A 13,448-nucleotide genomic window follows, 5' to 3' on the forward strand; every position below is an offset into this window, starting at 1 on the left:
CCTCCCCCTCACGTCACACTGGCCACTTAGGAGGGGAGGTCCTGAGGACTCTGTCTATCAGAAAGGAGTCTTATGAAGCACCAGGCACAGCGTTTGGCTTCTCCAGTGAGCGCTCAGTGTGTCTGGGGAGAAGGCCGTTATTTCAGAGTCCACGATAGGAAGTGGCTGTGAGTGTCTGAGCGCCCACTCCCCCCTGACAGGAGTCCTCCGCTGTGACCTTAAGCCCACACTTGGGAAGGTGAGCTTCAGTTGAAGCTAAGGCATTTTCTGGGGTCAGACAGAGTGATGGCAGAGCGGACATGGCCTCTCCACAGCTATCTCTCTTCACCTTGAAGTTTTTTGGGGATTCCCAGGGAACAAGTCCCAGCTGGGCTTGAACTCACCTCAGCACCTCATCCATCCTGGCTCTGCAGAGAGAACAGCTCTCAGGCAAGGAAGGCGGTTCTAGCCCTGTCCATTGCACCTAGACCTTGCCAGGCTGTGGTGTCTGCCCCCGTTTCTACCTTGCCTTCTGCCTTCCCCAGGCCTGTCTCTGAAAGGCGGATTATCACAGCAAAGCCTGAAGCCCTCCATCAAAGTGGAGCCTCAAAACCACTTCAGCTCCTTCAAGTACAGTGGCAATGCAGTGGTGGAGAGCTACTCGGTGCTAGGCAGCTGCCGGCCCTCCGACCCCTACAGCATGAGCAGTGTGTATTCCTACCACTCTCGCTATGCACAGCCCGGCCTGGCCTCCGTCAACGGCTTCCACTCCAAGTACACACTTCCCTCCTTCGGCTACTATGGCTTTCCATCTAGCAACCCTGTCTTCCCCTCCCAGTTCCTAGGCCCCAGTACCTGGGGACACGGGGGCAGCGGGAGCAGTTTTGAGAAGAAGCCAGACCTCCATGCTCTACACAACAGCCTGAACCCGGCCTACGGTGGTGCTGAGTTTGCCGAGCTGCCTGGCCAGGCTGTTTCCACAGATACCCACCACCCCACCCCTCACCACCAGCAGCCTGCTTACCCAGGCCCCAAGGAATATCTGCTACCCAAGGTCCCCCAGCTCCACCCAGCATCCAGGGACCCCTCTCCCTTTGCTCAGAGCTCCAGTTGCTACAACAGATCCATCAAGCAGGAGCCGGTAGACCCTCTGACCCAGGCTGAGCCTGTGCCCAGAGACTCTGGTAAGATGGGCAGAACACCCTTGCCCGAGGCATCTCAGAATGGGGGACCCAGTCATCTGTGGGGACAGTACTCAGGAGGCCCAACCATGTCCCCCAAGAGGACTAACAGTGTGGGTGGCAACTGGGGAGTGTTCCCTTCTGGGGAAAGCCCCGCCATTGTTCCAGACAAGCTCAATTCTTTTGGGGCCAGCTGTCTGCCCCCTTCACACTTCCCAGACAGCCAGTGGGGACTGTTCACTGGCGAAGGCCAGCAGTCGGCCCATCCTGGAGAACGGCTTCGAGGCAAACCCTGGAGCCCCTGCAAGTTTGGGAACAGCACTTCGGCCTTGACTGGTTCCAGCCTGACTGAGAAGTCGTGGGGGGTTGGAGCAGGGGATTTCAGCTCTGCCCTTAAAGGTGGTCCTGGATTCCAAGACAAGTTGTGGAATCCTGTGAAAGTCGAGGACGGAAGGATTCCCACACCGGGGGCCAGCCAGCTGGACAAAGCCTGGCAGGCCTTTGGCATGCCCTTGGGCCCCAGTGAGAAGCTGTTTGGGGCCCTGAAGTCGGAGGAAAAGCTGTGGGATCCATTCAGCCTGGAGGAGGGGACAGCTGAAGAGCCCCTAAGCAAGGGGGTGAAGGAAGAGAAGAGTGGCCCAGGAATGGAAGAGGAAGAGGAGGAGCTGTGGTCAGACAGCGAACACAACTTCCTGGATGAGAACATTGGCGGAGTGGCTGTGGCCCCTGCCCACTGCTCCATCCTCATCGAGTGTGCCCGGCGAGAGCTTCATGCCACCACACCACTCAAGAAACCCAACCGCTGCCACCCCACCCGCATCTCGCTGGTCTTCTACCAGCACAAGAACCTCAACCAGCCCAACCACGGGCTGGCGCTCTGGGAGGCCAAGATGAAGCAGCTGGCTGAGCGGGCGCGGCAGAGGCAGGAGGAGGCTGCGCGCCTGGGCCTGGGCCAGCAGGAGGCCAAGCTCTATGGGAAGAAGCGCAAATGGGGGGGTGCTATGGTGGCTGAGCCCCAGCACAAAGAAAAGAAGGGGGCTGTCCCCACCCGGCAGGCGCTGGCCATGCCCACAGACTCAGCGGTCACCGTGTCCTCTTACGCCTACACAAAGGTCACTGGCCCCTACAGCCGCTGGATCTAGGTGCCAGGAGCCAGCGTACCTCAGCGTCGGGCCCGGCCCGAGCTGCCTCTGTGGTGCTTTTGCCCTCATGCCCGGGGGCGGGTTGGGGGTGCAGAAGTCTCTCTATATCTACATATATGGATATGCCTATCATATATATGTATTTATGGTCCAAACCTCAGAACTGACCCGCCCCTCCCTCCCCTACTTCCCCAGCACTTTGAAGAAGAAACTACGGCTGTCGGGTGATTTTTTTTTCGTGATCTTAATATTTATATCTCCACATTGTTTTTATTTTTCCCCTTGTTTTGAGGGGCTTTTAATTTCTCTTTGTTTTTAAAACTTTATCCTTGTATATCACAATAATGGAAAGAAAGTTTATAGTGTCCTTTCACAAAGGAGCGTAGTTTTAAATTCCATTTAAAATGTGTATTTATTGGGTTTTTTTTAAAGTGACAATAGTAATGGTTACAGATGGGCAGGAAAGGCCGTCAGTGCTTCCTGCTGGGCGAGCCCAGTCTCCTGGAAGCTGCAGGTTTTCCCAGCTATCTGCCCCCCACAAACCAAGGTTAGCATGTAGCCCTGGTCTATCCCTCCTTCCCACAGGCCGGGGAGCCTTTGGGACCACCCCGTTCCCCTCTGTGGAATGGGAGAAGCTGTAGACATCTGGGGGCCCGGCCTGGAGATGCTGGTGTTTGATGTCCCCAGAAACCAGGTTGGAAGTAGACAGCTTCAAGCTTGCTAGTCTCCACACTGAATCCTCTCTGTCCGTTATTTATCAAGTCATATGATGTCCTGGTTCACTAGGCAGCACCTCACGCTGGAGCAGGAGTCGAGAGGCTCCTAGGAGCCCTTCCCGTCTCATTGGTAAAGCCAGTGAGTACCGGGCTGAAAGAGGCTTAGTGGCAGTTTCTTTACAAAATCGCCCCAAAGTTTGTCGATACTGAAAAAGGGCTACTGTATCTTTGAAAACAAGAAGTTGAACCCAAGCTGTGAAGAGCCAGCATGCTGTGCGGTGCTGTATGGTGCGGTGCCGTGCAGTGCTGTGTGGTGCTGTGCAGTGCCGTGCGGTGCTGTATGGTGCGGTGCTGTATAGTGCGGTGCAGTGCCGTGCGGTGCTGTATGGTGCGGTGCTGTGTGGTGCAGTGCTGTGTGGTGCAGCGCTGTTCGGTGCTGGAGCCTGGTGCTGTACGGTGCTGTGCGGTGCTGTGTGGTCCTGTACGGTGCTGTGCGGTGCTGTATGGTGCGGTGCTGTATGGTGCGGTGCTGTGTGGTCCTGTACGGTGCTGTGCGGTGCTGTATGGTGCGGTGCTGTGTGGTCCTGTACGGTGCTGTGCGGTGCTGTGTGGTGCTGTGCGGTGCTGTATGGTGCGGTGCTGTGTGGTGCGGTGCTGTGTGGTGCAGTGCTGTTCGGTGCTGGAGCCTGGTGCTGTACGGTGCTGTGCAGTGCTGTATGGTGCTGTGCGGTGCTGTATGGTGCAGTGCTGTACGGTGCTGTGTGATGCTGTACAGTGTGGTGCGGTGCTGTGCCGTGCTGTGTGGTGGTGTGCGGTGCCGTGTGGTGCTGAGCCTGGTGCTGTAGTATTGTGCTGGGACTTTTCTGACTCTCAGGGCAGGTGGCATCCTGCCAGAGCTCAGCAAGCCAGTGTGATGGCAGGTCACTCATCGTCCTTATTCCTGGATCTTCACATGGGACAATGGTGCAGTCCTCCCAAGCCCTCGCAGGGCATGGCCTACACTTCATTTAAAGTGCAAGGGTCAGGCGTTTTCAACAGGTTGCTAATGCTTTCCTCCTCTGAGGAGGCCAGTTCTCCATTGGATCTTTCTCTCTTCCCTCCTCTTCCACCTCCCATGTAACACACCCATTCTAAAATCCTGGTGCATTCATTTGATCTTTGAAATGAGAGCGTTGGTGCTTTAATTTCTGTGATGTTGTCGAGAGAGGTTGGGCCTGACAGGCAGAAGCGGCGCCGGTCTGCAGCGAGTCAGAATTTATGGTGTGTTCATTTTCCGATGCTGTTAGCCATGTTACCCAGCTGCTCGTGTGGACGTGTGTGGTGAGTGGGGGAGGGGGCTTCATCAGGACACACACAGAGTAGCGGCCAATCCCTGAGACAGCATTTTTCAAGTACTTCTAGCCAGGTGTGGTCTTCATAGACGGAGCGTAGCAGTCCCACGACAATGCTGAAGGCAAGTCCGAGTCCCCGAGCTTCGCGGTGCCTTGTGCCAGAGCTGAGAGCCGAGCGGCTGGGTGTTGACGGTAGCCCTTCGGAAGCACTGGCAGAGAGTGCTAAAAGGTGTCCTGAGCATTTTTGTGGTCTGGTTTTAACTGTAAATAGTGAAAGATTTTTTTAAGCACTTTTGCCTAGATTTAAACAGCAACTTGAAAAGAATAAAAAGTACATTTTAACATGGAATTGTGGGAGAAACTGTAAATAGTAGCTGCATATTTAACGTGCTTTGTCAATCCACCTTTACCATATTCTGTAAAGTTGCAATTATTTTACAGGACAGAAAAATGAAATATTATTGCTTTTGAAATAAATACCCAAGAGCTTATCAGGATTTAGAATTATTCAGAATTCAGATTTATAGGAAAGCCTCTGACCTTCTGTTTCACAAGCTAAAGGAGTCAGAGTCTCTAAGGCGCATGCTAATTTTCTAGTTTTGAGGGAAAGTTGGGTCCTTTAAATGCTATTTTGCTTAAATCGCATCAGTGCTTTTACGCAGGTCTCATCTGACTCCGTGCTTAGGTAGATACGGGGGTGCCTTGAAAAACTTCATTTTAAATAATCTTAAATATGATATTTTACAAAGCATTTGGAGAATGTGACCGTGTATACGGCCCGTGGAAGCCCCAGGTTGGCTGTTGGCTTGCAAGGTCCCAAGTGTGGTCCAGGTGATTCTGATGTCGGCAGTGTGTGGATCTCTCTGACGTGTATTCAGTATGCTCCAACCCTCCTCACCATTTGGTAGCAAAGCCATTAGATGAATGGAGAAACCAGTACAAGCTCAAAAGCATGTGACGTCCATCCCCCAAGCCTGCACAGCCTTGGTTCAGAAGCTCTAGGCCAGGACACAGGCTGCTGTGAGGTGAGGCAAAGGCGTTCTGTGTTGGCCTTTCGGGTCATGGCGAGCGCTGTTTCGGGGCTCGGTGCTGTGGCTGCTGTGCTTGAGCCCATGCTGACTTTCACACACTACATGTATAACCTACCTCAACTCTGTCGTTGAAATGAGCATGCTTTAGACGTGTATTTAAGACGTAACTATGCACAGTTCTCTATCCCCCACCCCTTGCTGCTGAAGGCTTCTTAAAGAGAAAAATCAAAATTTTTATTTTTTACTGGCACTATCATTTTTTAAGTCCTGAAGATGATTGACAAGACATTTTTATCATGAGAAGAGAAAAAATAAAGCCATTGCAACTCAAGAACCTGACAGCGTGAGCGAGTTTTAAGAGTACCATTATAGCAAGGGAGATGATGGCATTGAAGTCCGCTCCCAGTGTGCCCGTCCATGGCCACAGTCCACATACAGCGTTTGGTGTCCCCTCCCCCTTTGTTTTGTTTTGCTTTGTTCTGTTCTCCCTGACTGCTGTGCGAGAGGACTTGGGAAGTTGTATCCCAAGAGATTTTCTTTTGTAATAACAATCGCTTTGCAGCAGGTTCTCACAGAATAACCGGTGCTCGCTGGAGAAGCCACCTGTCAGTAGCTCCGCTGAGGGTGGCGCACGGATTGAAGGGTTCAGCTTGGGGTCTGGTTTTTAGCAGAGCCTACGCACCTGACCCCCAGCCCTCCCGGGTGCTGCTTTGTCTCTTCACCGAGGTGGCCCTGGTGCATGGGAAGGGCTTCTGCCTTCTCTGGGCCTCCACCTGCTTTTGGGGAAACGGCGGCTTGCAGGGCTAGGGGTTTGGGTGCTAGACGGAAGAACAGAAGTAGCAGCGCTCTGTTGCTTCGTGGCTATGGCAGTGGATGTGTGAGGGCGGTTGACAGTAGCTGAACACCGTGTCACAGAGCGAGGAGTTCCTGACTGCCTCGAGGTGTCAAAGCAAGGCCGAGCTGGTGGAACACTGACATACCCTGATGTGCCTCAACCAATCTCCTTCCTTTCGTTACTGAAGTGTGTTTTCTGGACTTGGAAGCATTTTTATGAATTGAAATAGTCTAATAAATGGTGCTATGGTGTTTCAATGTGACTGTCCCTGATCTTGTCTCCCTGAGGTGCTATCAACGTTTGAAACCACAACCAACCAAAAACAAGGTGGGCTCTGTCTCTCGGCTTTTCTTTCCTTCTCTTTGGGTGCTGTCTTTGTAGACCTCTGTTTACTGCGCTGTGTCTGCTCGGAGCAGTGTTCTGGCTTTGTTGGTTTTGTTTGTTTTTGCTTTTTTTTTTGTTTTGGTTTGGTTTGGTTTTTTGTTGTTGTTTCCCTTGGTGGCCAAAGCTAGGCACACAGAGAAAGGAGCTTGCTCCTCCTAAGGACGGCAGTGGCCTGCCTGCCTGGGTGGGCTCTATGGGTTTGTGCTATCTTCTCAGGCCATATTAGAAAGGGGTGGTGGCTTTTAGGAAGGAGAGTCAGGCCCTGCCTCTTCTGGTATGGCAGGTATTCTCTTGTGGCCCAGGGTGCTAACCCCAGAGGGGCCAGGCTGAGGTCCAGGGGGAATGCCTTCACCTGGCCCCAGTGGGGACAGGGTGGGCAAGCCTTTGGTTCTCGCCACTCCCTGATAGCTCCTGGTGCTGAGACTAAAGGCAGGTGCTTTCATTGTCCCTGATGCCACCACGGCTTTTAGTTGGTGCTAAACTTCTCCTGTGTCCACATAAGCTGATGTAACTTTTAAGAACTCGACAGGAAGCTCCATTTTTATATCATTCACTGTCACAATTTTTTTTAAAATACCTCAAAAACAGGACATTGTGACAACTTAGATTCCATGAGGGTGTGACACCCGAAGGTTGTCCATTAAATGACTTCCTTGCCCTCTACACAGCTGAGATCACTCTCTCTGCTCATCAGCAGTAAATGGCAGAGTGCCCAAGGGAAAGAGTGTGGTTGGATTGTTTTCATACTTTAGTTTTGCTTTTGAATAAAATGTGAATCTACTTTGCCCATCTCATCGCGCTTTCTGTCACGGTTGCTGTCATTTGAAAACTCCCACACCTGGTTTTATCTGCTGTCCCTGCCAGGCAAGCTTCACCACATACCCTGGACCAAAATAACACATTGGCAGTGCATGACCCAACCCAGGCTCGCAGCTCCACTCACGCCCATCTTCACCGAAGCGCTGCCTTCCTGGCAGCGCTGCCCAAGAGGGCAAAGCAATAGGCTTCTCACCTGAGCAGAGGGAAGCGGCATAGAAGCCGGGCTCTGGACTGTGTGCCTAAGGATCAGTGAGCTGTTTGGCCTGCTCCACGTTTGCTTCTGTTCTGATATCAGGGATGCTTTCTGTAGGGTGTCGTTCATGCGCTCCTCGCTCTGACTGCCCATCATTCAGGGGGAACCCTCGCTCTTCATATGGGGACTTCAGATATTAATCGGCTCATCTGGACATCCCAAATTTTCTTGATTCCGATGCAGGTTTGTTTGTTTGTTTGTTGTTTGTTTTTGAGGGGGGAAAGACAGACAGGAGTGGTGTCATTTCTTTTCTCGCGTTTAAAGAAGCAAGGACCGGCTATCTCAGCATTCTAATGCTTTAGACTTGATCTAGAACCCTTGTAGCTTTTGGATGTGTTTTATTTCTTATCTCTTTGAATTCCTGTTTGGTTACCTGGCTTCCAATGGAGGTGAATTTAACAACCATACTTGAATATTCCGTCTTGACTTTGTAAACTGTGGCTACTTGAAATGAAGTTTATCTGGGGTTGATGGATGAATGGTAGGTTTTTGCAATGTCTCAAGGCAATAGGATGTGTATTATTAAACTGTAGATATCTTAGTACAGTAAATTTATGCTAATAATTTTATTTTGTATAATTTTTACCTTTTTGTTAATATTTTCCTTCCACTTTATTGGTTTGTCTCCTGAGCTACCGCCTTCCTTTCCCTTTCCTTCTCCCCCAGTGTTTCAGTAAATTTAATTTAGGGTGCCTAGAAATTGCAAGTATGTATCCTTTTTTGATTTGTATTTTATTATAATTTACACAAACAACTGGGTTTGTGAACTGTATTACTCCTGGCATCTTTAAAATATTGTGGGTGTTTTAATAAATTTTATATTTATTTTTTGCACTCAAATTCTGTGTGAGCTCTTTTTTTTTCATCTCTCTCACCTTGAGCCAGAACTAAATTGTGACATAAAGGTACCCTGAGGTCTTGCCCTTCTGTATGTATTATAGATACCCAGATGAAGGCTGCCTCAGAGCAGTGAGGGACCTGCTCTCACCTTGCTTGGGCCTATCATCTGAGCAGATGGAGAGCAGAGCTCTGGGGTGCCCTTGGTCAGCTTTTCTCTGCTTTTCCCCCTTCTAGTCAGTTTGGATTCAGCTGTCCGCACTGCCACCTTAGAGCCGCTAGGAACCGTCACACGCTGGTGGGTTCTGAAGACTGACACAGCCGAGTAGTGAGATGCAAAGCTGGGCCCAGCTTCTGCTGTCCCTGGACAGAGGGGGTGCCTTTGGTCCAGGCTGCAGTTCTGGCAGTGGCTGGGTTTGGGGAAACTGAGCTGAGAAAGAAGGATAAATGGGCAGGAAGCTCTGCCCTATGCTCGTCCATTTCCTCTGCCTAAAATGTCCCACCAAGCAGATCTAGCAGCAGAAATCAGCCACCCAGCAAACTAGAGGTTCAGTGATTTTGCCAGAGGAACCTTCTAGAAATGCCCAGGCACACTGTCCAAGGTCCTGTTTATATCTATGCACCATATGCCTGGTACCCTCAGAGGGCAGAAGAGAGTGTTGGATTCCCTGGGACTACAGGTGGTTGTGAGGCACCATGTGCATGCTGGGAATTAAACCCAGGTCCTCTGAGAGCAGCCAGTATCCATCTCTCCAGTGGCCCCCCCCCCCTCAACACACCAATTTTGGTTTTGTTTTTCTGCTTCCAATTGCATTTGAAGTTCAGTTAAGTGTCTCATTTAACCCAACTTCCTGGTCTATCCTGATCTTCATTTTGTCGCCACCCCTACCTAGCCACACTGCTTGGTCAACAACTTTATTGAAAGTTCTACTGCTGGTAGGACCGGAGAGGTGACGTAGAAGTTAAGAACACTTACTGTTCATTCAGGGAACCTGAGTGTTCGGTTCTTAGCACCCTCATCAGGCAGGGTCTATAACTCCGGCTCCAGAAGATCTAGTGTTCTCTTCTGGTCTCTGTGAGTATCTATGTACACGCATACATGCATGCGCGCACACACACACATACACACACACACACACTGCAAAAGCAGCTCCTCTGATGAGGGTTTAGAGATGTTGTGGTCTATGACTAAAGTGGTCATTAGGAGTTATTTTAGTACTATATCTACTCAGCAGAATAACAATATTAGGTTATCTCCCCTGGGGCTTATGCCCTATCTAGATCCAAGTTCTTGGTCCCATTAGCAGTGCCAGGCATGGGTTCTATCTAATGGATTGGCCCTTAGAGCCAATCAGAAAATGGTTGGTTACTCCCACGATACTCTCACCACTGTTGCGCAGTGGGTAGATATTGGCAGACTACTAGTTACTGTGGCTGGCAGGGTTCACGGCTGGGTGACTACTCTCCTCCAGGACCATCCCTAGTAGACTCTGAAAGCTAGCCAGTTGGGATGAAGCTTCCAGGTGAGTACAGTTCGATTTTTCCGGATTGTGTGATTCAGGTATGTGCTGTCTTAAGCATTAAGGTTTTACCATAAGTGCACAGGATAACCAAGAGTATTGACAGTAGCCTATGATGCTTAGGGGCCGAGGGGACCCTGCTGGCCAACAACTTCTTAAAAAGAAAAACCCTCACATGGTCAGCATGCAGGGAATAAGAAACTGCAGAGGGCTGTCCTGAAATGGAGTGTTCATAGCACATGCGCACACATGCATCAGGTGGTGTTGTGCAAGGGGGGAAAGAGTGTAAGCCCCAGAAGTGGTGAGTGACTGCGAGGACATGGTATTTCCAGACAGCAGGCGAGCAGTTACACAGAACTCACTGGCAGTTGTGACAGCATGCACAAGACCATACAGTCTCAAGCCAGACAAAATCCCAGCATGCACAGGGAAGTTGGCACAAAATCCCGCCACTCTGAGGCGCTTTGGCCTCTGATAGCTGCCGGGAGAGGGGGTCCGTTTTCTTTAAAGCCATGGCTGCACTCCCAAGGGTAGTGGGTGGACTGCACAAACTGCACTTGACGGGAAGGAAACACCAAGTTGAGTGGGTAGGGAAGTGAGCGTGGGGCGGGCAGGTAGAGGCGCTGGGTGAGGGGAAGGGAGTGTGGAGTTCCCAAAGAATTGATAAAATCTTATTTTTAAAACTTTACTGCTGGCCCTGCAGACTGCTTAACCTTGAAGAATTGTCAGTCGCCTCACCTGAATACTCTGCAAAGAAGAGAGAGACCTTCAGCATCCTGGAGGAGACCGGAAGAGGGGTTCAATCCCCCAACCAGTGGTGTGCCTGTCAGCATCTCCAGAACGCCAGATAAGACGAGGAGGGTCTTGTGCAGCTGCAGATGTTTAGCGCCACCTGCACCTTGGGCAGTTGTGCAGACACGCCCTGCCCTAGGAGTCCCCACCTCCACCCTCCACGCTGCCTTCATCCCCGACACACGCTCATCTCTGCCCCAGCCTCAACCATGTGAGCAGCTCAGGGAGGTGTCTCGTGGCTCACCCCACCCCACTCCACCCCTGCAGCTTCTCATCCAGAGCTCGCGGGTTCTACTGTCTGTGCCATGTCCTGTCACACTTCTGCAGCTAGACATGCCTTTGGCTTCAGCTTAGACCCCGTCCACTCCTCTGTGCTCTTGTTTCTGCACAGAGCTATCTTCAGGCAGGCTAGGAACCTGGTCCTCGCTGACTTTCTCTGAAGGACTACACTTCCCTAAAACCCTCTGGTCCTGGGGGGTCCCAGGCGCCTGCAGTCTTCCTATTACCTCAAGACAATCCCTTCACAAGGCAGCCCACCAGACATATGCAGCCCACAGCCATGCACCCAGAATTGCTCTAATGTGGCCCTGAGGCATGGATAGAAATCATGACAGGCTTTTTGACATTTTTTCCTATTTTTACTTCCTTTTATTATATTTGGTGGGGGGAGACCAGGAGAGATGTGTGCTTGCTGAGTGTATAGAGGTTAGAGGCCCACTTCTAAGAGTGAGTTCTCTTCCTCCACATGGGCTGCAGGGATCTAGCTCAGCTCTTAGACCATCAGGACCAGCGAGGCCAACTACGCTTGTGCCAGCTGAGTTACCTCCCGGGTCTGGCAACTGTCTGAGGACCCAGTCGCATGGTTTTGGAGTGTGAACTTTAGATCACAGTGTTGTGTTGCAGTGTCCAAACCTCAGACACCAATGCAGGCCTTCCCTCCGAGACCCTTCCTTGCTCAGCTGCCTGGCCTCAAGTGTGACCACCAGTACCAAGGCTGTACAAAACCGTGTCTTGCCCTGGTCCCCTGGTGACTCTGGACTGCCGTGTGGTGCTCCATGGCTATGTGCCAGAGCTGAAGTTACAGGTGCCGTGAAATCCAAGTCGCCTTCACGTTGCCAGATTCCCCAGCCACACCCCGAGTGTCCTCAAGCTGCTCTTCCCTGGTACGGTTAGCCCACAGTAGACCCTGGAGCTGGCTACGGACGACTTCACAAACTAGCACAGGCCCTATCACTACCAGACACCTTGCTCCGTGGGTAGAGGCGTGCTGGAAGCGGGCCACGGCAGACCCCTCCAAAGCTGGGGCCCAGACGGTTCTTCACACTCTGGTCTAAATTTGGAAAGATACATTCTTATGTGCCACACACACACATAAGAACTCGAGTTCAGATGCCCAGAGCACCTATAGACTCAGCACGGAAGATGCTGGTAAAAGTGCTTGTCGCCAAGCCTGGTTCAGTCCCCAGGACTCAGCGGAAGAAAGAAGCAACATAGGGAAGTTTCCTCTGACCTCCAGTGTGTGCTGTGGCACCATGTGTATGCACACATACAACACATTACGATTTTCAAAAGAAAACTATTGGCAGGTGTGGTGGCACATATGTCTTTGATCCCCTCACTCAAGGCAGAGGCAGGTGGATCTCTGAGTTCAAGGCTAGCACTGCAGGAGCTCCTCCTCCTTCAGCCAACAGCCACTGAGATACCAGCCCACTGGGGCGTGGTCTCTCTTTTAAAAAGCAGCGATTGCCCTCCGCTTGCTCTCTTGCTTCCGGATCCCGGCTCTGCTTCCGGCTACTAGGCTCCTTTCCTGATCGTGCAGAGGGCTGTTGTCTGGGAAGGTGATCTGTAAGTTTTTTCCCCTTTAAATAAATAACCATTCTATTAATCATAATTCCGAACCGGTGTGGAACTGTTTGTGACTTACGCCTTCAGGCTAGCCTGGTGTACATAGTAAGTTTCAGAACAGCCAAAGCTTTATGGAAAGACCCTTTCTCGAAAGAAGGAAGGAAGGAAAGAGGAAGGAAGGAAGGAAGGAAGGAAGGAAGGAAGGAAGGAAGGAAGAAAAGAAGGAAGGAAGGAAGGAAGAAAAGAAGGAAGGAAGGAAGGAAGGAAGGAAGGAAGGAAGGAAGGAGAGAAGGAGAGAAGGAAGGGAAAAACAGAAAGAGAGAAGCACTGCTTGGCTGTAGTGAGCATGCTCTCCACACTCCCCTTCCCCTTCAAGCCTGCTTCCCACTCCTTCCAGGTCAAATCCATCTCCACCATGCCGCTCTCGGGAACCCCGGCCCCGAACAAGAGGAGGAAATCCAGCAAGCTGATCATGGAACTCACTGGAGGTAGGGCATGCTTGTAGCTCCCTAATGCAGGACTTTTAAGTGCACCCCTGACTCAGGAGTCCCAGAAATTACATAAGACTGGTTATAAGTCCGAGTGAAAGTATAAGAGGAATTCCAGCCGTGTGGGGGTGTGGGAGATAGAAGTGATGAGGGAAGTAAGAAGGGCAAAGAGAAAGAGGCAGGAAGAACTCTTTCCACTGACTGCTCCGAAACAATACCCTGCTACACAGCTCAGCCAGGCCCAGGACCACAGGACCATGCTCAGTGAGGTGTATGTGAGGACACAAGCTAGGCC

The 13,448-nt window shown here is 51.3% G+C and overlaps 1 protein-coding gene across 6 annotated transcripts in view; it reads left to right on the forward strand.

Annotated features, from left to right (window-relative positions):
* Positions 1-10,689, forward strand: part of Tet3 (tet methylcytosine dioxygenase 3) — a 105,701-nt gene extending 95,012 nt beyond the window's left edge. For 5 of the 6 annotated variants that reach the window (XM_050164883.1, XM_050164881.1, XM_050164880.1 and 2 more), the window contains one exon: positions 525-10,689. In XM_050164883.1, coding sequence (XP_050020840.1) covers positions 525-2,302 — 1,778 coding nt within the window. In that variant the 3' untranslated portion in view covers positions 2,303-10,689. The remainder of the gene's footprint in view (positions 1-524) is intronic. The other variant, XM_050164885.1, reaches the window with a different exon arrangement.
* Positions 10,690-13,448: the final 2,759 nt, after the last annotated feature.

This window comes from Alexandromys fortis, unplaced genomic scaffold (assembly GCF_014885135.2).
Source record: "Alexandromys fortis isolate MF-2015 unplaced genomic scaffold, M_Fortis_MF-2015_v1.1 scaffold_138, whole genome shotgun sequence".
Lineage (NCBI taxonomy): Eukaryota > Metazoa > Chordata > Mammalia > Rodentia > Cricetidae > Alexandromys > Alexandromys fortis.